This window comes from Phoenix dactylifera, chromosome 3 (assembly GCF_051530095.1).
Source record: "Phoenix dactylifera cultivar Ajwa chromosome 3, Ajwa_hap1_PhDact_Kaust_v1.1, whole genome shotgun sequence".
Lineage (NCBI taxonomy): Eukaryota > Viridiplantae > Streptophyta > Magnoliopsida > Arecales > Arecaceae > Phoenix > Phoenix dactylifera.
This window is the reverse complement of record NC_143192.1, coordinates 52,655,796-52,683,786: the sequence shown is the minus strand read 5'-3', so window position 1 is coordinate 52,683,786 and position 27,991 is coordinate 52,655,796. Positions and strand designations below refer to the sequence as shown.

The following is a 27,991-nucleotide window of genomic DNA, read 5'->3' as shown; positions in this document are numbered from 1 at the left end:
ATGGCTAGGGTTCTTTATTAGGGCTACAACAAAGTATGTAATTGTTATATTTTATTATTAGTATTTTGGTAAAAAAATAGCTTTTCGACAAAGTTCAAAACAGCTTTTTCGAAAAGCTCCAAAATAGAGTTTCTTCCAAAAATCTATTTTTAATTTTCTTAAAAAGCTAAAATAAATTTTCAAATTTTTTATTAAATATTTTTTTATTTTAAAATATTTTTGGAGGGCGAAAATAGAACCCAAAGCCGGCCTAGGTTTGGGTGCAAGCCTCCCGGTACGCAGCGCCCGGTTAGGGAAACGCCCCCTCAGCTGGATCCTAATCCAACGGTCGGTATCTAACCTCTCAAAACCCTCAAGAAACCCCTCGCCGTTCTCTTGACGCTGCGATCGACCTCGCGCCTCTCTCCCTTCCCTCGCGCTGCCATGGATCCCGACTTCCACTTCGACGCGGTGAGCTCGGACGAGGAGACCGTCGCGGTCGAGGAAGGGGCGAAAAAGCAGTCGCCGTGGGAGTTCTCTTCCTTCTCGGTGTCCGTAGCCGATGAGCATGTCCGGAGGAGAACCACCTCCGTTGACGCCAAGATCTCCAAGGCTCTCCAGCAACGCCCCGTCTCGCTTCCCGACGACGAAGATGATGACGACGAGGAAGAGCCCAAGGAGGAGGAGGAGGTCCTCTCCGCTGATGAGTCCACCAAGAAAGTAAGCTCTTCCTTCTCTAGCCGTCCTCTTCTACTCGTTTCTTTTTTGTCGCGAAGATCAAATACTGGTCCTTTCTTGATTTCTTGAATGATAGATTTTAGGGTTCTTGACATTAGAGCTGGTGGTTCTTATATCTTTGGCTCTATTTGTGTTCTGAAGGTGATTGTAGCATTCTTGTTACAATTATGAACCAAAGGAGGATTTTTTATGATGGAAAGAAAGGTTCAGACGTTGATGGGGTTGAAAAGAAACAGACCTGGTGGTCCATCATGGTACAATTTATAATTAAAAAGGAGTTGGTGTTCTTGAGCCTGAACAGGGATTCATTGACACATCTGAATTCAGGAGAAGGATCATAAGGATTATTGCAAAAGGAAAGGCTTCTTGCAATGCCTGTATTGGGCTCTGTAACTGATAAACAGTCAAATATTTGATTTTTAATGCTGTGATTGCGAATGCATTAGGCCAAATTTATATCAAGCATCAACTACGGAGTGATTGCTAAATTTAGTTTTATTTTTTAAGAAAAATCTATGAGAAAACTAAGCCAGAAATGAGCATAGATGACATGTTTTTCATGTTTGTCATCTTTAATTTATTTCCAACTAGTATTTGATAACCTTGCCATGGCGACATAACAGTTATGTTTTAATTTCATCATTCATCATACTTCTACCATAAAACCCATGGTTAATGTTGTCATCACACATCAACTCTTCCATAAATATTTTAAGATGGAGAATTCAGCCATGGCCATGTATTTATTGCTTAATCTTTGTTCCAATTATTGCATTGCCATGCTAATTGCAGATCACATGCCAAATTTTCAGATTCTTAGTGGCTGAATTTTGATAAGCTGAAAGTGGTGCAGGAATTACCTCATCACGTGACAGGGGCCTTTCCTTAAGGCCCCTCTATGTCCCATGTTACTTCTCGTGGTTTGCATTCATCAAAGAAAGGAGAGGTTATTTGTTGGGAAGTTCACTAAAGAGTAATGGTACATGTATCCCAGTGCATACTCAGGAAACCTGGTTTGGTGCGCCATACACAGTGGGTAGGTGGTCTAAAAGGGACCTTAATGCCAATTTTACTCCTGGTGGTTCACAAAAAACCTGGTTGGGATAGATGCTTCACTACACACTGGGATATGCTAAGCATTATTCATCACTAAAATCCCTGATGATGATCATTAAGCAACATTCTAAGTGCAAAAAGATGATCATTGATCTTTTAGAATTTTTATTCTTCCTTTCAAGGTGTCATGCTTTTGATTAATAATTGCGATGGTCTTGAATTTCAATTTGAAATGAAGAGACAAAACAGAGATCTTTGTCATAAAACCTTTTTCTTGGATGCCAACAAATAAAATTTAATTTCTAAGTCGTGCTTTATGTGTGGTGAAACGAAGATTTAAGGAAGAAGACAAGTAGAAGAGATAAAGACATGAAATCCTTCACGATATGCCTAAGAAACTCGTCAATAAGAAATCATTGAAAATCTTCCCATACTTGATCTCTAACAAATCAAAAACCCTCAAGGTGTCCTAATATGGATAATATAATTGTCCAAAGATCTGCCAGTCTAATTAAAGCTACAGCGACACACATACCTACTGATAAAACTACTAAATAATCAGAATAAATTGTCTTTAAGTCAAATTTTGAACTTCTGAGTATCCCCTGATTAATTCGGCAAGTGATATCAATTAAATGAGATTCTCTTTCGTAGCTTTCTGGTACTTTGGGCTTTTTCAAAATTTAATTTAAGGACAATTTATTTTTTGTTTAATTTTACTGATCTTTTGGACTTTGGGATTTTCGTACACCAGATAAGATCATAAATGGATTCACCATCAAGATCTCAATAAATCAACACTTAGTAAATTATGTCCAGCTGGATGTGAAACTTCTAAGCCTCATCGGTCTTGTCTGGCTCTTGCTTATACTATCTAATGTACAACTGCAAAGGTTGAGTCCATCCATGTTTGGTGTCGGATATCCTGTCTTTTTCTGATTAAAAGATTCAAGTGGCTCTGTCCTCAAGTGCCAGATTGTCCCACGTACTTGCCCTCTCTCATCTGCACATCCCCTTTATTTCTCTTGTTTTTTTTTTTAAATTAAAATTTGAAAACAACAAAGAGTAAGCAGTATTTAGGAACCATCTGTTCGGCTCTTGAGGTGCATGCATGCTGAATATTAGTTTTTAGTGCCAGTTCTGTATCTGGTCTAATATAAACTTGATGACCATACTGTTTTGGTAGGACTTGTTACTGCACACTTTTATATTACTAAACCACATGCCAAGAGATGTTGTTTGACTTTACCACTAGTATTGGGTATGACTTATCATATTCGACGAACACAAAACTAAGTATTTGCGCACAAAAACATAGTCATCAGCGTATGTTTTACAGAAACTAGGAAAATTCATAAGCAAAAACAGGATCATAAACAAATATCATGAGTTGATGAGGGTCCTGAGTAGTAGCACACATCTCATCTTTCTTTTCGTGATCTTTGGATGCTATACCCTTCTTGATGGTATGATAGTTAGCTGGGCTGCCGGCTGCCCTATGTGAGAACATCTTAACTTTGATGATGGGAATGATGATACCAATCAGACTACATATGGCCAATTCATTATGTTATAGATTTGAATCTCTCATGTGTGATTCTGTGTTTGCCTTTTTATGCTGTTCTGGAACTAGGATAGATCCTAATTCTGTAGCAAATGAGCTTGTTATATTGATGGTCTAAATACTTGTTGATGCTATTCCTGATGGTTCTTCTAATAAATGTCATTCATCAGTTTATGATCATCTGTTTAGTTATTATTTTTTTAATGTTCTTTTTCTTTCTATGCCCTGATCTCTGCTGTATTATGCATTCATATATTTCAAATTGGTAGTTGTTTGTACTTTGTAGAACCATAAACATGCTTTTGTTAATGTTCTCTGAATCACCAGGAAAATCATAAATCTCGAAAGCCTGATGGCAAAAATACTAGCGGAGGGGCAGGTGCTTTTTTTGCATCATCCGAAGGAGCATCATTCCATGCAAATTCTTTTATCGAGCTGAACTTATCTCGCCCTTTACTTAGAGCTTGTGAAGCATTGGGATACCATAAGCCAACACCAATTCAGGTTTATTTTGCTTCTTTTTTCAATTATTGTCTCATCTTACATTAAGGACTACAGGAACGTAAATTAGAATATTTTTTCTAAATAACTATAAACACTCAAATATAGCAAAATACGCTAAGGGCACACCTGCATATTTGCATTGTATATGGATCAGTCAAGCTTAGTGACCATTTAATTGGTTTATGATGTCTTGAATCTAGCTTTATGTGCTGTGACATGTGGTTGTGTAGCTTGTGATGTCTAGTTTGCACGTACGAATGGCTTCGTTCCCATCCTCGCTCTAATCATTCAAAAGGATGATTTGCCATAGAATGATAACTTTCTCATTTTAGTTTCATAAGTTATGGCCCATTTGTTTGACTATATGCTTTTTACCTTTGTATTCTATTTTGTGATTTAAATTTATTGATATGGTGTATAATTTTAGTTTTGATATTTGGAAAATAATAGGATGTATATTGGATGGGATAGGGTTTCTGTAGCGTCTAGGTGCTAGGTGGGTGTGCCTAGAGGCTAGGCATCTGAAAAAAAAGAAATAAAGCACTAATACATAAACACCACTACCATTTTACACTTTTCTGCATAATGGCATCTACAGTTGCCACCACACTGCTGCTGCTGCACTGCCCCTTGTAGCAGCCTGGTGTTGCGGTGGTAGAAAAAAAAACCATGATTGTCCTCATTGTTGCTGCCAAAGGTGGTGGATGTAGCACCAATACTCACCCATTCTGTAAAAGCAGCTGTAGGAAAGAAAAGATAAGGAAGTTATCTAGGGGAAAGGAGGACAGAAAGAGGGAAAGTTATCTAGAAGCTGGAAGACACCGCTAGTGTGGCTGGATTTAGATCCTGTCACCACCAGATGTTGCAAATGCTCCTTCCTTCTTTGTTAGCTCTCCCTCTTCCTTTGTATACTTGCTTTAGGTCTTAGGGGATTGAGGCTAAGGGTTTTTATGCTAAATACATTAAATTACAGCTTCTTCAATTTTATGTTCTTGTACAAGCCACTTGACCTGCGCAAAACAGCTGCTTCGCTGGGTTGGGCTGCCTTGGCAGTGCAGTGCCCTATGCAAGATGTCTGGGGTTCTGCTCAGGGTTGGGGAGGAGCATGTGAAGGAAGAGGCAAGGAGGAGGAGGGCAGCCTTAAGAAAAGAAAAACCTTAACTAGAAGTTGGACCCCATTGCTACTACCATTCATGCTAGGTCCGAACATCACTGGATGTTGTTTCTGCTCTCTTCTCTCCTTTTCTCTATTCTCCTCCTTCTCTGGCTTAGTTTTGGTTAAAAGGTGATAGGGTCGAGTAGTTTTTGTTAAAGGCGATAAATTGAACTCCACCGATTAATTTTTTTTCCTCATGCGAGCAGCTTGAATTGCTCAATTCAACATCCATTGACCGGGCCAACATGGCACAGTACCCTTATCCTAGGTGAGGCACCTAGGGGCCCTTTCCAGTTTAGGTTGGTGTTTACTGTCTAGGCAGTAGCCGTGCTGTCTTTTAGAAGAATGTTTTCTACACGTTTAGGTGCATTGACTTGTGTAATATGTGATATATAGAATGATGACTGGTTTATTTGTTAGACATATATAAAGTTCTAAAGATCACTTTACTCATGAAAAAGTTTGAAACATCTAATGAGAACATTCATAGTTTACCATGCCTTTGTTATTATTCTAAATCTTTTTTGTAATGGACCTAAACCAAGGTATGATGATAAGGTTATTAACATCACTTCAGATTTGCTCTATTTTGACCAAATCTAAGCTGTGTTAATGGTTTTTATTTATAAACCCAATAAAAATGGCAATGAATTGAAAATATCATCTTCACATGAAGAAAACTCTTGGTGTGATTCTAAAGTTTCTTCATCACCCGACTCCTTAAAAGTCCTCAGTCAAAAACTCGATTTGTTCTCGTTGGATAAGAAAGATAATGCCTCTTGTGATAATTTTTATGTCTTAATATTTCCAAATTTCACTAAAAACACTGCAATTTAGCTGGTAATTCAGCCTATAAATCCTAGGAATGTTAGTTCTCTCGCTGCCTTACACCATGGCCTTGAGTATTTCTTCTTGGATATGCAGATTAAAGTTTGATATGAGTTAAACGATATTTCTAGACCCACTTTGTTTTGCTTACTTATGTGTTTGCTATTGTCTTAATTTTGTTTGATTAAGTTAGTCTGTCATATGCTTAATGCAGGCTGCATGCATACCGTTAGCATTAACTGGCCGTGATATATGTGGTAGCGCCATAACAGGCTCTGGAAAGGTAACTTCAATGCATATTGATTGACAGTTTATTTAGATAATGTTTATTTATATTTATTTTCAGCCTCATTTGCATTTTTCTTAATTTAGACAGCTGCATTCACCTTACCTGTGCTGGAGCGTTTGCTTTTCCGGCCCAAGCGTGTCTCTGCAATCAGGGTGCTTATTCTTACTCCAACCAGAGAGCTAGCTGCACAGTAAGTCTTGTAGTTTATTTATTTATTTTCTTTAGTGTTTGTTAACTCTAGTTTTAATTTGTCACACTTGTAAGTTCCATCTTTTCTATGTTTGATTTATGATTTTGATTCTTCATTATTGATTTATCATCTCATGCTTGGTATCTGTGCCTGTCTAAGGTTAGGCGTTCTGGGGAATGTTGGGTTATCTTTACAATCATGCATTGTTCTGATGTCAGAAACATAGATATATTTATCTATCTCTTATGCTTGACATCTGTGTTGTGCATCGCACAATTGGGTCCTTGGAAAGCTGTAACTGTTGATAGAGTGGCATTTGTTTATTCATCTGAATCTAACTTTCAACATTTTACATAAATTTGTCCTGCTCACATGCCTACTATCTGTGCTGTGCACTGGCTTTTTCAATTCATCTTTTAACATTTGATCATTCATATTGAGAACTCGTATCTCCCTTTTTTGGGTTTACCCATTTCCATCTCTTTTATATAAAGGATTGGGTGTTTCAAATCTATATTATTTATTAAAAGAATTCCAGGTGAATTTTGGATGTTCAATCGTTTGACGTGCAATCTTGTGAGACTGGAACAAGGTGATGTGGAAAGGAGTAAGGAAAATACAGCCGGATAGCTAACCAAAGTAATGAATGGAAATTCCTTGTGTGCTGACGTGTCTAAAACTGGTTAAATTTTAATGTCAGGTTTTTCCTAGGCAAAATGCATGTGTGCGATATGATATAATTTTATTATTTCTTTTGGTGAAAACCTGATCTTTCTTATTTTTGAAAACCTATAGCTTTATTCATGCCCTTGGATGCCTTAATCCTTGAAGCACCAACATTAAGTTGAGTAGTATAACAAAATGACCGTATGAGGCACATTTTCTGTAGAACGTTCATGTCATAACACTTTTGAGTGGTTCGCCGTACCGACGTACCAGTAGCGAGCCGGGCCGAATTGGTACCATACCGAAAGTGCCACAGCGCGTAGCACTTCGCCATGTGCCGTCTCCCGTGAAGAACACCCCGTACCGGTGCGAACCGAGAAGAACACCCTGTACCGGTGCGAACCGGCTTGGTTCGCACCGGTACGGGCCATGAACCGATCGGCTCGCACTGGTACAGGCCATGAACCGATCTGGGTTTCGTATCGTACCGGTGCCGACAGGCTGAACCGACCGGTACCGGTCGATTCAGCAGACTATGCTTTTGACTTTCCTATATATTTGAAGTTGCTTCTGAAACTCTGAAAACATAGAATTATGTTGATTTGAAATATGAAATTATATTCGTTAATCACTAATTAAAAAAAACATCAAGTTCTGCCACCATTATCAGACAACAATATAGTTTATTAATTTTGCTTTAGATTTGTAACTGTTGCCAAAACTCTATTTGCCCAAGGAGCTAGGGATTTTCTGATCTCCCTTGTGTCTTCTGTTGGAAATAATTATTTGATCAAATTTGAAGGAATCCAGGTATGCACCTAGATATTTCAGTTATCAAAGAATACAGTTCCGTTATGGTTCTGTCAATAAAATTCTGATCAAGTTTTAAAATCTAATTACTAGTACTATACTGGCACATGATATGCCTATTGATGCTGGCACAGGAAAAGTGAGATGTAGTACCATGTGTTATATTGGTGCTGGTATGGACCTGTATGATATGGTAGTTAAGTCATATTCTCATAGTCAATAATTCACTCAGATACTAGATAATGGTGCACACCACTTGGATAGAACATGTTCCTGATCGTATGTTCTATTTGATAGGTTGGTTTCTTCCCCTAATTCACTCAAAACTGCATGTGGTGCATGAAGGTGCACATGGATTACATGTTTTCATGACATTTTATGCTGGAATTAAGATATGTTTGTTTATTTACTAGCTAGATATTGCATGACATCAGAAGTTATAGAAGTAGAAGAAAGTACAAGATGGAAGAGAATAACATAGAATAAGAAGATAGAACTTGAGGGAATCCACCACTAAAACTAAAGAAACATCAACACAAATTTCATTCCAAATTCTTTAAACAAGCCTACAACCAATATAGGCCAATCTATATATATAGTCCTAAGGTAGACCTTACATATCATAATGTAATAATGCTTATAGCCAAGGTTTGTCAAATCACTACTAAGGGTCGTGTCGGCCGATTACCTGTTTGGGCGGTACTAGTATGTATCATACCAACTTGAGGCATATCGGAACTAGGGGGAGGCAGGGGGAGGGGGAGGGGGAGAGGCGGGGTGAGAGTTGTATCGATGGTCCGTGGTCATCATCGTCGCCATCGTTATCTTCAGCAAAAGCAAGATGGAACCCTAACTATAGCGAGGGTAATCACGAGAGGAGTTGCAACTAGCGAGAGATGAGGATTGAAGAGGAAGATGGGGATCGAGAGAAAGGGGAGAGAAGGATTAGCTCGGACTCATTTATAAAGCACCGAACCTCCTGGTTCGATCCAAAATAGCTCAAAATAGGTCGAAACCAGGCGAAGCCAAATGAGTCAAGCTGGTTCTCACCTGGGGCCAAATTGGATAGTTTAACCATCCGTATTCCTGGCCGATCTAGTTCGGTAAGCCCAGAACTACCCAATTTGGGATGGTTTGGTAGTCCTTGCTTATAATTGTCTCAAGGACAAATGATAATGACTTAACAAACTCTAAGAGAAACATGCATAAACAATAATTAATAAAGCCTAGTAAGTGTAAAAGACACATTCAATGTTAATAAAACATAATTTGAGTATAGACCACTAGCTTTTAATTATTAATAAATACTGTCTAGCTAGAGTTTGACGGGATATAAAGCTAATCAAATGGGTTGATCAACATTATCCACTGTTCCTATGTTAGGTGCTTTTGTTGCACGGAACTCATCCTCTAGCTCAAAGCTTTGTTAAGAACTTGATGATGTAGGCCTATACTTGTCTTCCGCTGGGTTGCCTTCAATCTTTTCTTCTTGCAAATCTCATTGAACATCTTCATTCATAATTGATATAATCCCATATAATTTTGTTGAACAAACTCTTGCAGTTTTTTCTTCCACAAGATTTTGGTTAATTCAAACTAGGATGTAGTAATTACAAATGATGAGCATGTGTATACTTCTTGCAGATTGGGATCTTTATAATCTTTGAATAAGTGAAGTGAGAAGAAAGCAAAACCATTTATTAAATATGTCTCTCCCTTTTCTATCAAAACCTTTAAGGGATCAAAGCATAAATCCTCATGATGAATATCACATATATTTTCTTGGACTTGAATGCCTCCACATAAGACCATCATGATTGATGAATTCATGGGCAAACTTGCGGGTTTCAAAACTGACAGAATGCAAGAGTCTTACAAAAAGAATTAGGAATATGAGATATCACTACATTAGGTTGCTTTTAAGGTGAATTCCTAATTGCATTAATATGCTTAGGCGGCCCCTTGCCCTTAGTAGATCTCATGGCTGTGGGGAATGTACAACTTCAGAGGATGATGGTTGCTCGCTTGTAGAAGTTCTAGCAGCCATGAGTTGTGATATCATGGTTTGAAGTTGTCCAAAGCAATCTTCATCTATGCTTTTATTCTAGCCAAGCATTCATTATTTCGTTATGTTGACAAAGTAACTCTTCATGATGTAAAAGGCATTCATCACACTCGTTATTGTTGCGGACCATGATTTTAATGGAAAATGTCTTCTTTTTCAAAAAGAGGGTAGGAGAAAGGATGAGATACCAAATTGATGCTCTGATACCAACTGATGCTAGAAGTCATAGGCTTAGAGGAAAATACAATGTGGAAGAGAATGGGATAGAATAAGAAAGAATTTGAGGGATCTACCATTAAAACCAAAGAAAAATTAAGATAAATTTCGTTCCGGATTCTTCACTATTAACTCCACTTCTTTTCCTACACATTTCTATTTATATAGACACAAGATGACTGTACATGTCCTAATGCATTAATGCTTAAAACTTTTTAAAAGACAAACAATAATGACTCAGAAACTAGATGCATGCATAAGCAATAATCACTAAAGCCTAGACATTCCAAAAGACAAATTTGACGTTAATAAGACATTATTAAAACATAAAAACCACTAACTATTAATAATTAATAAATACTATTTGATTAGATTTTGACTGAATTTATGGCTATTCCAAACAGGTTGATCAGCATGATCGATTGCTCCTGCATATTTCCTCATCATTTTTGAGTTGTATGAGAGATGCTTCACCATTATTTATTGTAGATGTGATCTTTTATACATTCTCATTATGATTTCCAATCAATTTTATATCTACTTTGCAACCTAATGTTACTGCAGTTACTGGTTACCTATCTCGGTTGCAACTTAATGTTACCGTGGTTGCTTGTTACCTATCTGCTTTTCAAACGTCAAGCTATCTTGTCATCGAAATGGATAAGAAATCTAAAAATATGTTGCTAGAGAAGTTTAATTGTCACAGTCAATAAAATTTGCAATAGATCCACATATACATCGCTAGTCATGACTTGTTATTTTCTCTTGGTATGCTATAAAAAAATCCTTTTTATCATATATAAGGGATGTTCTTTTACTTTCAGAATTAAATGAAACTGACCTTTTAAAATTTAATACAGGGTCCATAGTATGATAGAGAAACTTGCTCAATTTACTGATGTCAGATGCTGCCTTGTTGTTGGCGGGCTTCCAACGAAGGTTTGTGAAAGTCTATTTCTTGGGGTGCATTTGAATGTACTGAAAATCATGATACTTTTTTTTTGAATTATTAATCATGATTTTGTAATGTGGAGTGTTTGATTGGGCAATGAAATCCCAAAATGGTCTCAGAATCATGAAATTGATATACTCAAATTCATGTTTTCTCTATCTTTAAGTTTTTCATTTTGAGCTTTCTCTTGTTCTCAACTGAAACCTCCTAAATGTATCAACTTTTAAAATTCAAAAATTTTGAGTTCTTAAATCTAAAACCTCCAAATGTAGCCTTGAAGTCTGCATATATTTTCTATTGAGCCTAACTGATGCTGCATATATTATCTACGAATGGCTGGGTTGTTCTCTCAGAGATTATTGATGATTTTGGGACTTCTACTGGTCCATTTGGATGCTGTAGATGCTATGAAGACTGTTCTTAGCATGCCGGTGGAACACAAAAACTGATCTGCTGCTTTATGATTGATGGTTGACTTCACATTGCTCAAGGCATATGTATCTTATAAACTGTCCTTTCTGGGTATCTTGTGGTTATAGTGTCTTCTAAATCTTAATGGCTTCAAGCCTATATATCTGTGCCCTTAACATGTGAAAAAATCCATCTTTTCGTATTCTCTGTAATATGTCCATCGACACTATATCTGTTCTTTATTCCTCCTGGCGTTACATGTTCCATTTAAACTGAATTACTGCTTTCAAGCAAGTACATCTCTGGTTATATAGATTAAGTGCAGTAACTGATCTAAGGTTGATCATTTGTGTCATTTAATTGACTTTCCATCTTGTGGAGTACAGTTTCTTCGATATTTCAACATTTATTTGAAAAAATCTTCTTATTTCATGTCAGATGCAAGAGGCAGCCTTGAGATCAATGCCTGATATTGTTGTAGCTACTCCTGGGAGAATAATAGATCATCTATGGAATTCAGTTTCAGTTGGGCTTGAAGATCTTGCTGTTTTGATCCTTGATGAGGCAGACCGTCTTCTAGAGTTGGGTTTCAGTGCTGAAATTCATGAACTGGTACTATTGTTGTCACCTTGTTCTAGCTGTTATTAGTTAGAGCTGTGAATTCATTGCTTTGTTTCCCAGGATCTCCAAGATTGTCATATTATGTCTATATTTAGAAAAACATTTTAGTTCTCACTGTTATTTTTATTCTAAATTTCTCAGAAACAAATATTTCTTTCTTTTATATATTATGATAGTTGACCACATATCCATTCAAGCTTTACTACTTTGCTTGTACTGCATTTCTACTTAGGGTATATTTGGCAAAGAATCTGCACTTTCATTTTTGAAAAAGTGAGAAAAAGTCTTTTCTTTTTGTAAATTAAGAATTTATCTTTCAGCTACTAGCTTATATCAAATTTATATTGTAGATTCGCTTGTGCCCTAAACGGAGACAAACCTTGCTATTTTCTGCTACTATGACTGAAGAAGTTGATCAGCTTGTCAAGCTTTCACTAAATAAACCTGTACGCCTTCAGGCTGATCCCTCTGCGAGGCGACCAGCTACATTGACTGAGGAGTAAGCTTTTTTCTCCTTTTAAAGGTTTATGTTTTAATATGAGGATGATTTTGTATTGCATGGCTAGTGTCATTTTCATAATTACTGTTTGGTTTCCTGCTATCATGTGACACTGCTTTTAGTTACAAACTTTTGGCATGGGAGTCAAGATTCCTTTGCTAATTTGTCATGAAGGGTTGAAGCAAGGTTGCTATCTCGGTACCGGACTTCGTACCGGTATCCAAGGTTTTAAATCCCATGGGACGTATCTTGGTTTTTCCATGGAATGGAATGCCATGCTATCCCGCCCCATCCCGGTGGTGGTCCTAGTAGATATCCTCCATTTCTCTCCCCTTCTTCTTTCCTTTCTTTCTTTTTCTTATTTCTTCCTTTCTTCTTTTCTTTCGTTCTCTTCTACCTTCCTTTCTCTCCTTTCCTTTTTATTTCTTTTTCTTATTTCTTCCTTTCTTTCTTTCTTCCTTTTTCTTCTTCTTTCTCTTTCCTTTCTTCCTTCTTTCCTTCCTTTCTTTTTCTCTCCTTGCCTTTCTTTCTTCATTTTAATTTTTCTTCCTTTCCTTTATCTTTCCTCCCCTTCTTTCTTCTTCTCTCCCCACATGGATGGGTTCCGGAGTTCCGATCCTGTCTTGGTCCCGTTTTTTCACAGGTACACGACGGGACAATCGGGATACCCCCCATCTCGCCGGAACTTAAAATCTTGCCAGTACTATCCTATAACTGTGTTGGTACACCCAATATGGAGGCCAGTTCGACGTACCAACACTTGATACGCCAACCATACGGACGTTACCTGCTAGCACCAATTGGTACGACAAACTTTGGTTGAAGTTTGTGAGTTGATCTTAAAGGCAAATAAATGTTTCTTTAGGAACCTGTGATATACTCATTAGTCATTACTATGTGCTTCTTGAAGTAGTGTTTTGGGATGTCAACAAGATTGAGGAGAAAAAAAGGAGTGGGAAATTGCGTGAATGGGAGGGGGAGGAGGATGAAGAAGCCTACGATAGGAGTTTTAAGGAGAGTGAAAAACTTGTGCTTGGGTGGTAGACCAGAAAAAATGGAGTTCAGGTTGTGGATCTTTACTATTATTTTGCATAAGAATTTTATCATGATTTGTCCCTATCAGTCACCTTCCATATTTAAGTTGCTCATATGCTATCTCCGTACCTTTCATAACTGTGATGCATTAATGCATTTTTTTAGTGTTATGTAGTTTTGAGGTTTCCTTTTGTTTCTCACATCCCCTGAAGGTCAGGGGAGGGAGGTTCTGAAAGTATCTGTTCATAAACAGAATGTAGGGTAGGAGAAAGATAAGCATATTTAGATTAAAAGGGCTTCCAGGATTAAAAGACTGATGCTAATACCAAGAAGAACCTCATTATCATTTTCTCAATATTGTAAGATTTCTTGATGTCAAACTATTGAAACTCATTAGGCGCAGAACTGCTGACTTGTGCAGAAAAATAGAGATTGACTATTTTAGCTTGTAAGTGTCTAATTTGCATTATCTCTTTTTTTATCTGGACATTGCTTAGAAATGCTTCTTTATCGATATCCTTGTTTGATCGCTTGATGATCCAATCTTCTATCACTCTGATGATGGAATTTCTATTTTTTTCCCTTTTGAATGTTGTGTTACCTGCATGAGAAAGTTGGCAGTGAAAGGATTTTGTGGCTTGTTTTGTTTCTTAAAATGTAATTAGATGTAAATTGTCTTTGTTATTGTTTTGCCTGCTTTTGTAGGTTGGAGTTATGCTTTCTACTGATGATTGCCTTTGACACTGCATGCTTTCATTTGCTTTTGCTTGGTTTCTGGAAATCCTTGATTTGTTCTTTTCATAATTTGTTTAGGCCATTAATTATTTTAGCAGATTGTCTTCGTAAGCTTTTAATGTCTCAATGTTTTTCAGTTTCTTGTATATACTTACCTGGCTCCTCTGTCTTTGTTGTCTCTTTATACAGGGTAGTTAGAATACGACGTATGCGTGAAGTAAATCAGGAAGCGGTTCTTCTTGCACTATGTTCTAAGACCTTCATGCAGAAAGTGATCATTTTCAGGTCTTTATTTTGAAAATTATGACTAACATCTTTGCAATTGCAATCTGCCTCAGAATTTGGTTTATCTACTAGTCATCTGACTCTCTTGATATGTGGTTGCTATATATAGTAAAATAAAGCTAAATATTACGGTAGAGTTGACTATGAAGGATGAACTATAAAAGGTATTTATGAAGATTAAGGACAAGAGAACATCGTAGCTTGTGCTGCCATTGTAACTCGATTTTGTTTTCTTCTGATTGATGTTCCATGTATCTAGAGTGATGTCCTCATAAGGCCAAAATGTCAAATGCTCAAATTTGTTGTCTTTCTTATCTTCATTAAATGTTGCCAATATTATATGTAACGTTAGCTGCCACTCTTATAACTAAAATTTTCTTTGTTTTTCACATGAATCTCTTCATTTGTCTTCTTCTAGATCAAATGGCTGGCTTCTCATGTTTCTGTAAAAAATTGTATTGGCAGTGGAACTAAACAGGCTGCACATAGGTTAAAAATAATATTCGGCCTGGCTGGAATGAAAGCTGCTGAACTTCATGGTAATCTAACTCAAGCACAACGCCTTGATGTGAGTAACTTTCTTCTCAGGGCTGTTATTTGTACACTTTATTTGTGTTCTTATTCATTTCAAAACGTTAATTTCCTTGGAGCAGCAGGACCTTTTAGGAATTTGCTAATGGACATTGTATTCAAGCTTTTTTTCTTTAATGATTTATTATTTCTTATGATTCATCTAGAAAAGCGATGCCTATTAGTTTCATAGTTCTTACTAGTGTTCTTTCCTCTAACCGCAATCTTGGCAAGTTAATTCAAAATTTAATTTTGAAACTGATTTATTGTGTCATATCAGATACCTTGTTCAACCATTGTCAAGGCATTTCAGCCAAAGCTAAATAGGTCGTTCTATTTACACTAACAGGCATGGGTTTTCATTGGTTTATTCTCAGCCTAGTGATCTAGCTTTTGAACCTGAGTTTACAATGAACTGACCAAGTCGAGAAAGAACAATGAATGAAATTAATTCTTTGTTGCATATATTTTCTTATTGTTTAGTTTCGTTATTACTTGCAACAATCACATTTCATATGCTAAACTGTATTTAAGGTCTGTAATTTGTTTAATGTGTTATTAGTAGCCATGGAATTTTCTAAATGCATCATTCTTGCTTTGTTGTCATTAACTAAGATATGCAGAATGTGATTCTGTGTATTATTGCCTTTGTATGCTATACATGCTTAATGGTAAAGGAGTTCAGCAAAGAAATTGCATCAATCTAATGTAGTAGCCTCAGCTATTTTCTGGCTAAACCAAAACTTACACTTTTTAAGGTATTGCCATAAAGTTTATGCAAATCTTTATTTTGAGCTGTTCATGCTTGTAGGCTTTGGAACTATTTAGAAGGCAAGAAGTGGATTTTCTAATTGCAACTGATGTTGCTGCTCGTGTAAGTAGATCCTTGCCTTTTTTCCCCAAAAGCCCTTTCGATTAGATAGTGTATATGCACTTACTTTTCCCTTGCACGCTTTATGATATATATTTATATGCCATTGTATTCCCTTTGCTGGAGGAATTATCTCCTTTGAAATGGATGCATGCTACTTAACATTTATCTGCTCTTGAAAATTTTTGCAGTTTTTATGTTCCTATTTCTATGCTAGAGATGATCAGGTCCATGGCCTTATCTCTTACTGGTATTGAATATAACTATTTTGATCTATTATACTTTGGTTTTTTTTGCAGGGGCTTGACATTGTTGGTGTTCAAACTGTAATTAATTTTGCATGCCCTCGTGATGATAAAAGGTTAGAGTGATATCCTTATTTTTGTTTCTGGTCCATTATATTGCATCTTTCCTAAGTCTAACTATGCATATGTTTCTCTTGAAATGCTTCTTTAATGAGGGCTACACTTTCCAACAATTTGTTCAATGGTGTTTTATGAGTATGCTGTTATCTTTTTTTTCGATGAAAAATATTCTGTTATCCATTTTGTTCAAGATATGTTTTTTTAGCAACCCGTTTGTATGCTACTCTATATCAAGTTATGGCTGCATGGTAGTTTTGGTTCCCATGTTCATGACTCTTCTACTAAGCAATCAATTTGTTGGTGGCTTGACCTTCAAGCCTGGTAAACCTGTTCTGGTTAAAAATCTCTTAGATGTTCATGCATGATAAATGGACTTACCAATCTGCCTCAGGGCTAGTAGATGATGTCTTTATGATTTTAAATATATTTTTAGATCTTATAATTTACTTCAATAATCCTTTTCTTTATTGACTTACCTACTCTTATGTAGATAACATAATAATCAGTATTTGCTTGCTTTCATGGATATTTGAATCTAAATTGGAGTTCATTGCGCTCTCACAAGGTGCAAAGAAAAAGCAAATTAATGTTTACACTACAAATGACTTGAGTAACTAAAGTTTATACAGTACAATTAATTTGTTCTCGATCTTTTTGTGACTAATTCTTTTGTTACTATCTAACTCCTTACAGCATACTACGTCGAAATCATTAAATATTTTGTAGGTGTAATTGTGGCATTATGTGACACCAGACATGCTTACACTGGGCGAATTGACGATAACATCCTCTGCATGAAGCCAGCATATCCAATTTATTATTCAGAGTCTGAAGGAAATGGGAGCTATATTGAGAAATCATTCAACTACGTAATGTCAACATGCCAAGAGTGACCTGAAAACATGAACAACTAGAATGAAGTGTGCGTGAGTGCATGTATACTTGTTGATAATATAGGGGTCGAATATGGTCATTCATAAATGGGTTTTGGCTACAGTAATAGGAATATGCATAATTATCACATTTTAATGCTGCTAGCAGCTACCAAGGGGTGCGTCAAATAGCCTTAAGGCGGAGTGAGGCCAAAAAGGGTCGGATATAACTGTGATGTTGGTTTGAAACATAAGCCTCAGAGATACTTAACCAACTATTAATTATTTGCTAGTTCAAGGCATAAGAGACATTTATTAGTACCATCACCAACCTCCACCAAGGTTTAGGGAGTCAGGCCCCAAGCTTATGGATTGGGCTGTGACTGGAGAATTTATATTAAATGAAATAGGAAAAGAATTGAAAGAATCGTTACTTGTGAGAATTTAAGAATTGAAAGAATCAATGCTTATAAGAACTTAGAGAATGTAATCATGATTTTTGAAAATTTATTTAATTATTTGGAAAGTTTTAATTTTCTGTTATAAAGGGATATATTACAAGGACATAGTTAACCTGTTTTCCTTCTCGAAGTTGATTTGATGGGTTTGCTTCCCTTACAAAAGAGTAATTGAGTCATGTAAAGGTGACTTTTTGGTAGACCATGGACTCTGTTTTTTCTGTTCTGCATTGCCTTGAAGCCTAATCTTCTTATACTTCAAAGGCTTGTTTTCTAAAACATGCATGAAAAACACACAATTTTTCAAAAGGAATATGTTGTGTGATAAGTTATTACCATATTCTGCCTTGCTATATGCAGAATTAGGTTACAGTTTCTCAGGGCCTTTGTGCACAGGCGTCTTCATTCTGTGAAAACAGGAGGTTTATGACCATTGTTCCAAGATATTGGGAATTGCAAAAGTGAGGCTGAAAACACATGCCTTGCATGTGAGAATCACCTTGTTTATTTATACTTTCAGAATGCAATATTCTGTATCTGGATCAGAAACTCTGGGGGAATCTCATGGTTTCTGAAACTAAGATCTGAGCTTATTTCTTGATTCAATTATCCTCCTATTGAACTATAGACTTATTAATCTTGCAATTTTGTAAATTAATCTTAAATAACAAAGTCATTTATCTCTCATTGCTTATTTGCGATCTACTGCTTGATTTCATTGGTGAACTTCAAGATTTAGAGATTTTGAAGCTGAGGCTGTTTGATATAAAGATACCTTAATCCATGTTGAAAATTTCCTGGAGCTATAGGCATTTGATGGTTCCTTAAATATGGTGATCTAGCTGCTAAGCTTCATTGTGAACTATACCAAGAAGGAAATATCAGAACTGCTGAAGGGAATGATAAGCAGGGAATGACTATGAGGACTAGAATGTTGGTTTGCATTTGGTTCTGGGTGTTTGATTGTTGAATGACTTGACGTAGATTAACTTAGCAATAACAGACAATTTCTTTGTATTACGGACTTATTAGCAGCTGCCATTTCTTTGGCATTGTTTTTTTTTGCTTTATATCTTGATTTTAGTGAAGGAATGCAGAGAGCCTTTTCTTTTAATCAGTTAATCTTGATTTGGATAATATTATTCATTGTTTTTGTTTATTGATGTGTGGTACTTTTGCTCTTGTTGGAAACTGCATTTCCTGCATAATATTTCCCTTATGCTGAAAGCTTTTCTTCTTGAGGTTTGTTGCAGATGTTTTATTGGTTTTATCTTCCTATCCTTGATGCTTTATTCATACCGCTTAGCCACTCTGTGGGAGTTGAGTTCGTTGTGTCTGCACCCATCTAATAGATACATCTGTTCCACTCTGCAGCTATGTTCATCGGGTTGGTCGTACAGCTAGAGCTGGGAGAGAAGGATATGCTGTTACATTTGTGACCGATGATGATCGTTCTCTCTTGAAGGCCATTGTAAGCATTTTTAACATTTACCAATGATTTCAAAATTGTTAAATTGAAGATGGAGAATTAGAAGCAACAACAACTGAAATCATTGTTTGGGAAGCACAAAATAAAGGGGAACTACTACAGGTCTACATTACATACATACATACACACAAACATGCATATATCCATACACATATATAGATACACCCACACATATACATGTAAATGTTCTTATAGACATACGTGTACATGTAAGTCTACATATACGTGTACATGTAAGTCTACATATACTTGTACATATACATATACATGTGCATATACATCTAAATCTACATCTATACATGCACATACACACACATATGCATATACATATACGTATGCATATACAACAGCCAATTTGCGGTTCCTTTCTCGTGGCATGATGAATGTGGATGATGCTTTAGGTGATGCCATTCTTATTTTCTGATTGCAGATCTTGATGGTTTTTATCTTTTTCCTAGCCTATTAAAATACATCTAAATTGAAACTTTTCATTATAAACTTGAGCATTGTGGATTAAATATTGCAGTCAAAACTTATTTTGACCTATTTAGATGATTATGAGAAACTTTGTAATTCTTCTCTGTGGGGCAGACTTGAAAATGTTTGGAATTTTGTGGCACTTGTGTGGAAAAATTGCCGACTTGATCCTGTTCTCACCAGGTTGATTCCTTCTATATGCTGTAATCTGATCTATACTCTATTACTCTTATTAGTAAAAAATCATTAATAAAAGAAGCGATTTTTTTCATGTATAACAGACATCATTTGACTTTAAAGAATTATCTGATGTATCAGGCAAAGAAGGCTGGTTCAAAATTAAAGAGTCGAATTGTTGCTGAAAAGTCAATAGCTGAATGGTCTCAATTAATTGAACAAATGGAAGATCAAATTTCAACAGTTCTTCAAGAAGAAAGGTTCCGTTACATAATAACCTCTTGTCAATAATATTTCAATGTGTTACTAATACTTTAATTTCATGCAGGGAGGAAAGAGCATTGAGGAAAGCGGAAATGGAAGCAACAAAGGTTTTCTATGTTTTCTTCAAATATTTTCTTGAAATATTTTGAAAATAATTTGTCATTCACATAGATGTAATATGGATGTCAACACCAATTCAAATATACTCTTCTTAACTATCTTTCATGATAAAATATACAGGCAGAAAATATGATCGCACATAAGGAAGAAATTTTTTCACGCCCTAAAAGAACTTGGTTTGCAACTGAAAAGGAGAAGAAACTTCTAGCTAAGGCTGCAAAAGTAAGTGTTTTTAGCATAATGCCCATTATAGTTGAATCTATGTGCTGATTTATTAATTTTCTTTGGAATATTAGGATTCAAAGTTTGACTTTTAGCTTGGATTTATCTGTATCATTTTTTTACTTTCCTTTTCTTATGGTTAAGTGCTACGAAGTGGAGAAGCTTTTTCTTGTGAATTTGAAATCTTTAACATGATTTTGCTGTTACAGCCAGTATAAGGGTTGATGCTATGGCCTGCCATTTTATCACAAAAAAATCCAAGATCTGCATAGTGCATGCCTTCTGCTTTCTGGTTTCGCTTATTTCCTTTTCTTAGGAACTCTCTATAGCATTATTAAAAGCTTCCTTCAGATTGGCTTTGGGGTCAGTATGACGGGAGATGCTGTCCATGGCTCCTTGAAAGCATTTGTATAAAAGTAAATCCAATATCCTCGATAACAAACAATTTCTATGCTGGTTAAGTATCAGGAAAAAAAAGGAAAAGAATATTCTATGCTTAAAGTGTCAAAAGGAAAAGAGTATTACAGTTTGTGCATGTTAGTCTTGATGGACTTCAATGGTAAGAAAATGTTTCTTAATCAAGTAGAGAGCAGGTGTCCAGTGCTGGAGATTCTGGTTGTTATGGCTTCTTTGGTTTATGATTGTATGATGTTTATTTGCTCATAAGTGGGTGTACACATCTAGGTGGAAGATTACTGCTACTAGAGTTTTTTTATCAGATGAAGTCAAGGTCCTCTTTGATATCATTGCATTTTAATCAACTCTTTTCTCCTTTACCCCATAAAATGAAGAACTTGAAGGTATTATGCGCTTGTTCATAATAAAATTAACTTTCCCATTTTAATCTAATTGGCATGATTGCATCGTAAAACAAACTTGACATATGGTGGGAATCATCCAATTAACTTGGTTGCCCAATATGACCTCATCCAATTTGGATTAGGTCTGGGCCAAGCAGATTCCTTGTGGGCCAAGGTTCTTGTTAGGCATGCGGAGTAGGTGAAATCTGGTCATGTTAGAAAAACTTAAAGGGATGTTGTCAATTTCTGTATCTATGAGCAAATATGAACTCTTTTTTACTTTTCTACATTCCCAATGCTTTCTTATTTCTCGTTTAAAGAGCTCCAAATTCGAATGATCCAAATATATGTTGCTATATATATGTGCTTATCTAGGAAGAGATCAGTGTGCAGTCATTCTTCATCTTCAACCTTCTCCCCCTACTTCTTCACTATAATGCTTCAATCTGTTGAAAGCTTTTTTTTGGAGTAGATAGTTGAATATGTATGCTAAGATTTCAGACAACAAGAATTCAGCGTATTTTGACGAGACATCAGTAAACCTGCCCATTGTATGTTAGAGAGCAAGGTTGTTACTCAAGGTTCACAATCTCGTACTGGGTATTGTACCGGTATCTTACTGGTTTGGTATGGTATGGTTTGTACTTTGTATAGTACGATTTTCTCGCTTTTCATTCTGGTATACTTCGATATGGGTCGGTACACACTTCAGTACTCCTCGGTATGGAATGGTATAGTGGTACAGATCCTATACCAATCCAAACTTGGGATGGTATGGGTCGCCCTGCACCGGCCAGTAGGGGCAGTCCAGTAATCCTTGTTAATATTACTAGGTCATACCATTTTCTTATTAGTTTGGATCCTGTTGAGTTTTGACTGTTAACACTACAAGATGTGCATTTGACATTATTTATCTTGATGACCTCTTTCCAGCCTTCTCTTCCCTTTAGAGATGCTTTGATTAATTCATCTTTCTCATCATCTTATATTTCAATTTGTAGGAATCCTTGGAAAAAAATCAAAATGGTCAAAAGGAAGTAATAAGTGCTCAGCAAGCAGAAGAATTGAAATTGAAGGAGAAGAGAAAAAGAGAGCGTGAGGTGAGATTTCTTTCTAATCTAAAGATAACTGGATTCCTAATGTTTATGTATGTGGATTCTATATTGATATGTTAAATATTGCTTAGTATGTTCATGTTTTTGTCTAAAAGAAAAATCTGCCACGTAAGAAACGTCGAAGACTGGAAGCAGCTCGGGAGATTTTAGAGAATGAAGAGGAAGATAACAATGAAGATCAGGTTCATATGCCCTTTCTTTCATGGTTACTGTTTGAAGTTATCTTTTTGATCTTCTATAAATTTGTCATTTCTTGCAGAAGATCTCCTGTAAATTTTGGTCAAAGATTTAAGAAAAATCTTTCTGAAAATCCTTTTTTTAATTTCTGCATGAGAACTAGTTTTGACCTTTTTGCCCTTTATTAATTTTAATGGTATCTCCTTGTTAAATATCTTTTGCAGCAGTTTGATCTCATGATGTCCAGCATTATGGTTAGCGATGAGTTTAAATATTATCAACTGTATGACTGCAGGAAACCGGAGGCGGCAAGAAAGGGAAAACAGGGATATCGCTTGTTGATGTAGCTTACCGCCGAGCAAAATCAGTGAAAGCTATTCAGAAGGCACATGAAGGTGGGAAGATAATGAAAAATTCTGGCAAAAGGGCAAACCAACCTTCTCAAAAAAATCAAACCAGAAAAGAAGAGATGCTCGAACTATTCCATAATGATATGGGTGAAAGGAAACAGAGCCATACCTCTAAGAGAAGTAATAATGCTTCTAGTAGAAGAAAATCTAAGAGTTCTTTCAAGAGTAAATCAAGGTACAGATGGCATTTTCTAAACACATCTCTATTACTGCTTGGAACCAAGTAGTTGTCTTGCATGTCAATGACTATGAGTATTTCTTTAGGTTTTAATAGGTGCTAGAGTCCATTTCACGTCTTAGTTGCTCAGTTATTTACCTTGGTCAATGCTAGAATTAAATACTGATGCAAGTTCATGCACAAGTATGGTACAGTTTTGCTTTTGAAATCTCAAAAGTTTTTTTTTTAACCCCAAAAAAGAAAATCTCAAAGGGCTTTTGTCTTTTAGTTGAATGCTTGAAGTTAAACATTGTGTATTTTAGAAGCATATGGTACTTGGACAGGCGGGAAGTTTCTTCTCCAAATGTTTGCATGCTTTTGTAATTAGCTTGTGCTTTCTTCAAAAGATGTTAAAATTTAACTAGCAAGGGAAACAAATAATATATATGCATTTGAACATGTTTCTAGTATGCCACGTTGGTAGGAAACTTGGGTGATCTTTCATAAACTTGCATTAGTGTGCTATGCTGTTTTACGTTTGGGTAGATAATCAATCTATTCTCCTCTATGTTCCCTTCATTAGGTTGGGTGGGGCCCCTGCAACTGCATGGGGTGGTTGGCGGGGTGTGGGGTGGGGGGTGGGTTTAGTGCATACTTGCATGGACAGCTTTGTCTATATAATTTTTTGAGGTAGACATATCAGGAAACATGTAATGGAAGGAGAATAAATTATTAAAGCGATTAAAGAAGATGGGGGGCAGGCATGGTAATGGGCCAGGTTGTGTTGATCTTTACTACTGAACCATACTGACATTGACCTGAACCTGACCTGACTTGCCAATGAGTCACGACAAAGTTCTTACTGAGACCTGCTAGCAGGTTATCTTCACTGACCTTGTCAACCAGAATCAGGGAACATAGGGGAAGAGGATGAATAAGAAAGGGTAAGAAGGATAGGGGCCATGTAGGGCTGCATGATACTGATGGGTGATATTATGGCTGAATAATAGTAGCAAGGCAGTTCCACCCTGGTGGCAGGGTGACAACAAGGCTCAATATCTGTTCAAGTGACATGACAGGGTGAGAGGGCTACTGTCCAAGCAGGACAAATGGTGGCTGGGTGGGATGATTGTTGGGTGGCCTGAGATGAGAGGAGAGGTGAAATAGAGGAGAGATTGAAAAAGAGGAGGCTAGGAGAAGAGAAAAGAGGAGAGGAGAGGAAAAGATTGGTGGGGAGGAAGAGCCAGAGAGGAGGGGAAACTGGAATGTCAGTGGACTTGCAGAGGGAATGGAAAGAACAATTTAGGATTAGTATGTTACTTTCTAATAGATAATAGTAACAAAATCTTACACTAGTAATTGATAAATGCACTTTGGTTTTTTGTTGATACACTGCTCTTGTCTGCTCTAATGGAATCAAGAACTAATCCAGAGAGGATATTTATTTTAAAAAGGGAGTATTTATAACGTTATAGGATTTGTTAATAGAAATATTACATTGTATACAATATTAATATAATTTTTAAATGTGTATATCTGACTGGTTATTATCTGCCAACCTGAACCTGACTTGGCTGACCTATACTCTCTACCTGTGGATTCAATGTGTCAGGTATGGTTAACAGGTTTAAACCTAAATTGATGGTCATATAGAAGAGAGTATATGGAGGAAATAGGAGAAGATACTTTTCTATGCAACTATGAAGCTAAAGTCAAAAATTTCTACCCTAGGCCTCAAGTTCTAATCAATGTCAAAGCTCACTATGAAAAACTCTCAAGCTGTATAATCAATTGATGCTCCTTGCATAAATCTTTCAAGAAGAAAAATCCTTACATATGAAGATCTTCAGATTAGCGCCTGTCTATTCCTACTTAAGAAAATGTAGAACACTTTGTAAACCTATAGCCGGGGTGTGCAAATGGGGGTTGGAGACTTGTACATCCCCAGTTCAGCACTAAGGAGGAAAAATACTTGGGAAAGTTCTAGACCTTGTCTATTCATAAGTTAATTTCTGCTTTTGAACAGAGTGAGAAGGCTCGAAAGGATCATCCAAGTGGCGAGGCTGCACTAGGAGGAAACAAGCAACCTTTATATAATAATATGTATACCGGAGATGGCTGATAATGTGAATTTTAGAAGGCTAATGATGAACTTGCCACTGTTAAAATATGACACTTGACTGGAGGATACATTGAAAGTTTGTATAAAGAAAGAAAAACCCTTGAGCTAGATGATTAAAAGTTCATGGTTATAGATTTGTTATTTGATGACCGATATGTTAATTGACCATTGTTCAATCATTGGCCTGATATCATAACAGCAGGAATAAGCCTCATTAATCTTCTTGGGTGGATTAATATGGTGGTTTCTCATGAATTTTATGAGAAAAAAATAGTCGATAGGCTTGCTTGGATGCTTTATTTTTATTGAAGGGGTTATATATAGCTAATACATAGGAGAAATCTCTTGGAAGATTCTGCGCTGAAACATGGATCGTGCATTAGCAATCAAAATGCACCATGTAGTTGATGTATTATTTTCTTCTTTGTTTTCTTTTCACCTGTTCTTAAGGATATTGTCTTCTTCTCTAAGTTCGCGTGTGTTTATATGAATGAAAAATATGAAGATTATGGATAGGATGCGGAGTTATAATTTTTGATTGCCTTTGACCTATTGAAGCCTTGACCTTTTCACCTGTTCTCAAGGTTATGGTCCTCAGAGAAAAGTTCATTTCTCTCATATAAACTAAAAATATGAAGGTTATGGATGGGATGCCAACATAATTGTTGAATGCTTTTGACCTCTTGTTACATTTCCTATCTGTTGTGCATATCTTTGTCCCTTTTCCTTTAAATTCATCATTAACAATCTTTGTTGATGCTTTGGTTATTTTTGCAGTTTATTCCATGATAATTTTTATTTGTCAAATTCTTAAATAGTTTTGAACCCTTCACAGGTATAAACGGAGAAAGTAGGAGAAAGTTCTTAAATGATAATCCAACAAGATGTCACTCAATTGATTTATGGTCATGGTTCAAATTGGCTGAAGCTCATATTTGTAAGAATATTAGTTTTATATTTTAGAATTTTGACAATATCATATGAGTCATACTGCAGAATTTGTTATATCGATATGTATCATGTTGTCATTCAACCATCTTAATCTAGTTGAGGTTTCAATCCATTTTTGTATTTGTAATATACCTGCCATGGGCCTCCTAATACATGCATAAATTCTCATAGGCATGTGTTTTACGATATCAAGATTTGCATCCCTGCCTTAGTTACACATGGAACAACGAAGGTATATGTTAGTAAAGACGGACACATTTCATGTCACTGTAAATATTGTCCTCTAGAAGATCTAGCCATTTATAGCCATGGTTATGGTGATAAATCTATCCTCTTTATATTAACTTAATAAAGCCAATGAATATCACCATATCCTTACCAACTTGAAAATGTCCTTTGTCTTCAAGTTTTTTGGGATCTCGAGCCCCTTTGATTTGCTTATGCCTTTCCTGCTGATGAGGGAATCAATTTTTAATATTTGTTTTGTTGTCAACTCCTACAAGTTCTTTGGCATTATAATTGTGGCTTACGTTATTCTATATGAGGGCCTGTCAACTATCTAATCTCTCTTTCTAAATCCTTGGGAACCTTGTGGGTAGCTTTAGTTGCATGAGCTTAAACCATGACCGATATTTCTGGTCCCCTATTCTCAAACTGGCCTGCTGATTGACAGATGAAATGAAAACTTTTTTATTTCGTAGAAATAAATGATTTTGATGAAAGAATTTATGCTTGTAGCATGTAGTAACGACAGTCTGGGCTTCCAAAAGATGGTATTGCTTTTTTAGCACACTAGATGAAATCATCTGGGTACTGTTGAATTTTGACAGCAAGAGTTTTAAGATTACGAAGTAGAAGTTGAGCCTGTTGTCACTTTTACCTGCCTCTAATTCCTATCAGTTTTTGTTCTGACATGTTTTCTGGGAAGTCCTTGACGTGACAAAAGAAGAAGAAAATCAAGATAGCATTATCCATTTTTATGATCGTCTTTTCCATTTTTCTTAATTTCGGATTCGTACTTGGCTTTGGCTTAAGGCTTATCTTGCTATATTTAAGGTTGAATCTCACCAGATACAATGTTCTTGGCTGTGATTTGTAAGAATTGTTTTTTTTTTCCCAGCCGTTTGAGAATTCTAGCATCAAATTATTGTTACTATTATTTTTTTCCATATCTGTTCCATTCAGTAAATAAAAGCAGAGGTAGCATCAGATCAGTCATTCTATTATGAAACTGATATTGAGTCAAAACTTATGATGAAATCTTAGTTCAGCAATTGAAAATTTTAGGACCAGAATTGTTGGGATAATAAAGGGAAGTGTGACCTTGTATCTATCCGACCTTCAAGTTTTTCCTTTTTTCTTTTTTCCCCTCAAAAGAAAGCTGCTGATAGGCGAATCTTCTTTGAAGCCATCAGTGTTCACCATGTATGATTAAAATTGAAAATATTTGGGTGAATATATTAATCTACAAGTAACATGCAGTTAGAACACCATCGAGCATTTGCTCGGATGGCGAGGGTTGGTTTTGATGGGATCAGCCTTCCTTCGAGTATAGGGTGGGTTGATTTAGAAGTGGTTTTACAGCCTAAGGAATCAGTTGATAATCTCGAGGGAAGCTCAACAATGTAACTCACCTTGGGTCTCATTTATCTCCACGCCGCGACTCCATGCATCTTTACCTGCTGCTTGTATTGATGGTATTACATGTAGCATAAACAAGTATGGTTATAGTTCGTGAGAAAGAAATCGGAGGCTTATCTACGTCCAGCATGCAC

At 36.3% G+C, this 27,991-nt stretch overlaps 1 protein-coding gene across 2 annotated transcripts; it reads left to right on the top strand.

Annotated features, from left to right (window-relative positions):
- The first annotated feature begins 252 nt into the window (after positions 1-252).
- On the top strand, positions 253-26,384 carry LOC103706169 (DEA(D/H)-box RNA helicase family protein). 2 transcript variants are annotated; one of them, XM_008790204.6, is made up of 19 exons: positions 253-699; positions 3,665-3,841; positions 6,040-6,108; positions 6,198-6,304; positions 10,922-11,000; positions 11,863-12,036; positions 12,396-12,544; positions 14,504-14,599; positions 15,065-15,167; positions 15,981-16,043; positions 16,340-16,401; positions 19,110-19,206; positions 20,020-20,138; positions 20,207-20,249; positions 20,383-20,484; positions 22,286-22,384; positions 22,495-22,581; positions 22,872-23,161; positions 26,101-26,328. In XM_008790204.6, exons 1-19 carry the CDS (start codon positions 424-426, stop codon positions 26,117-26,119), a joined length of 2,211 nt encoding a protein of 736 aa, XP_008788426.4. In that variant the 5' UTR covers positions 253-423; the 3' UTR covers positions 26,120-26,328. The 2 variants fall into 2 exon arrangements, 1 of the variants encoding a protein (XP_008788426.4); XR_015976680.2 differs by having other exon boundaries at positions 286-699; positions 22,471-22,581; positions 26,101-26,384.
- The last annotated feature ends 1,607 nt before the right edge of the window (positions 26,385-27,991 follow it).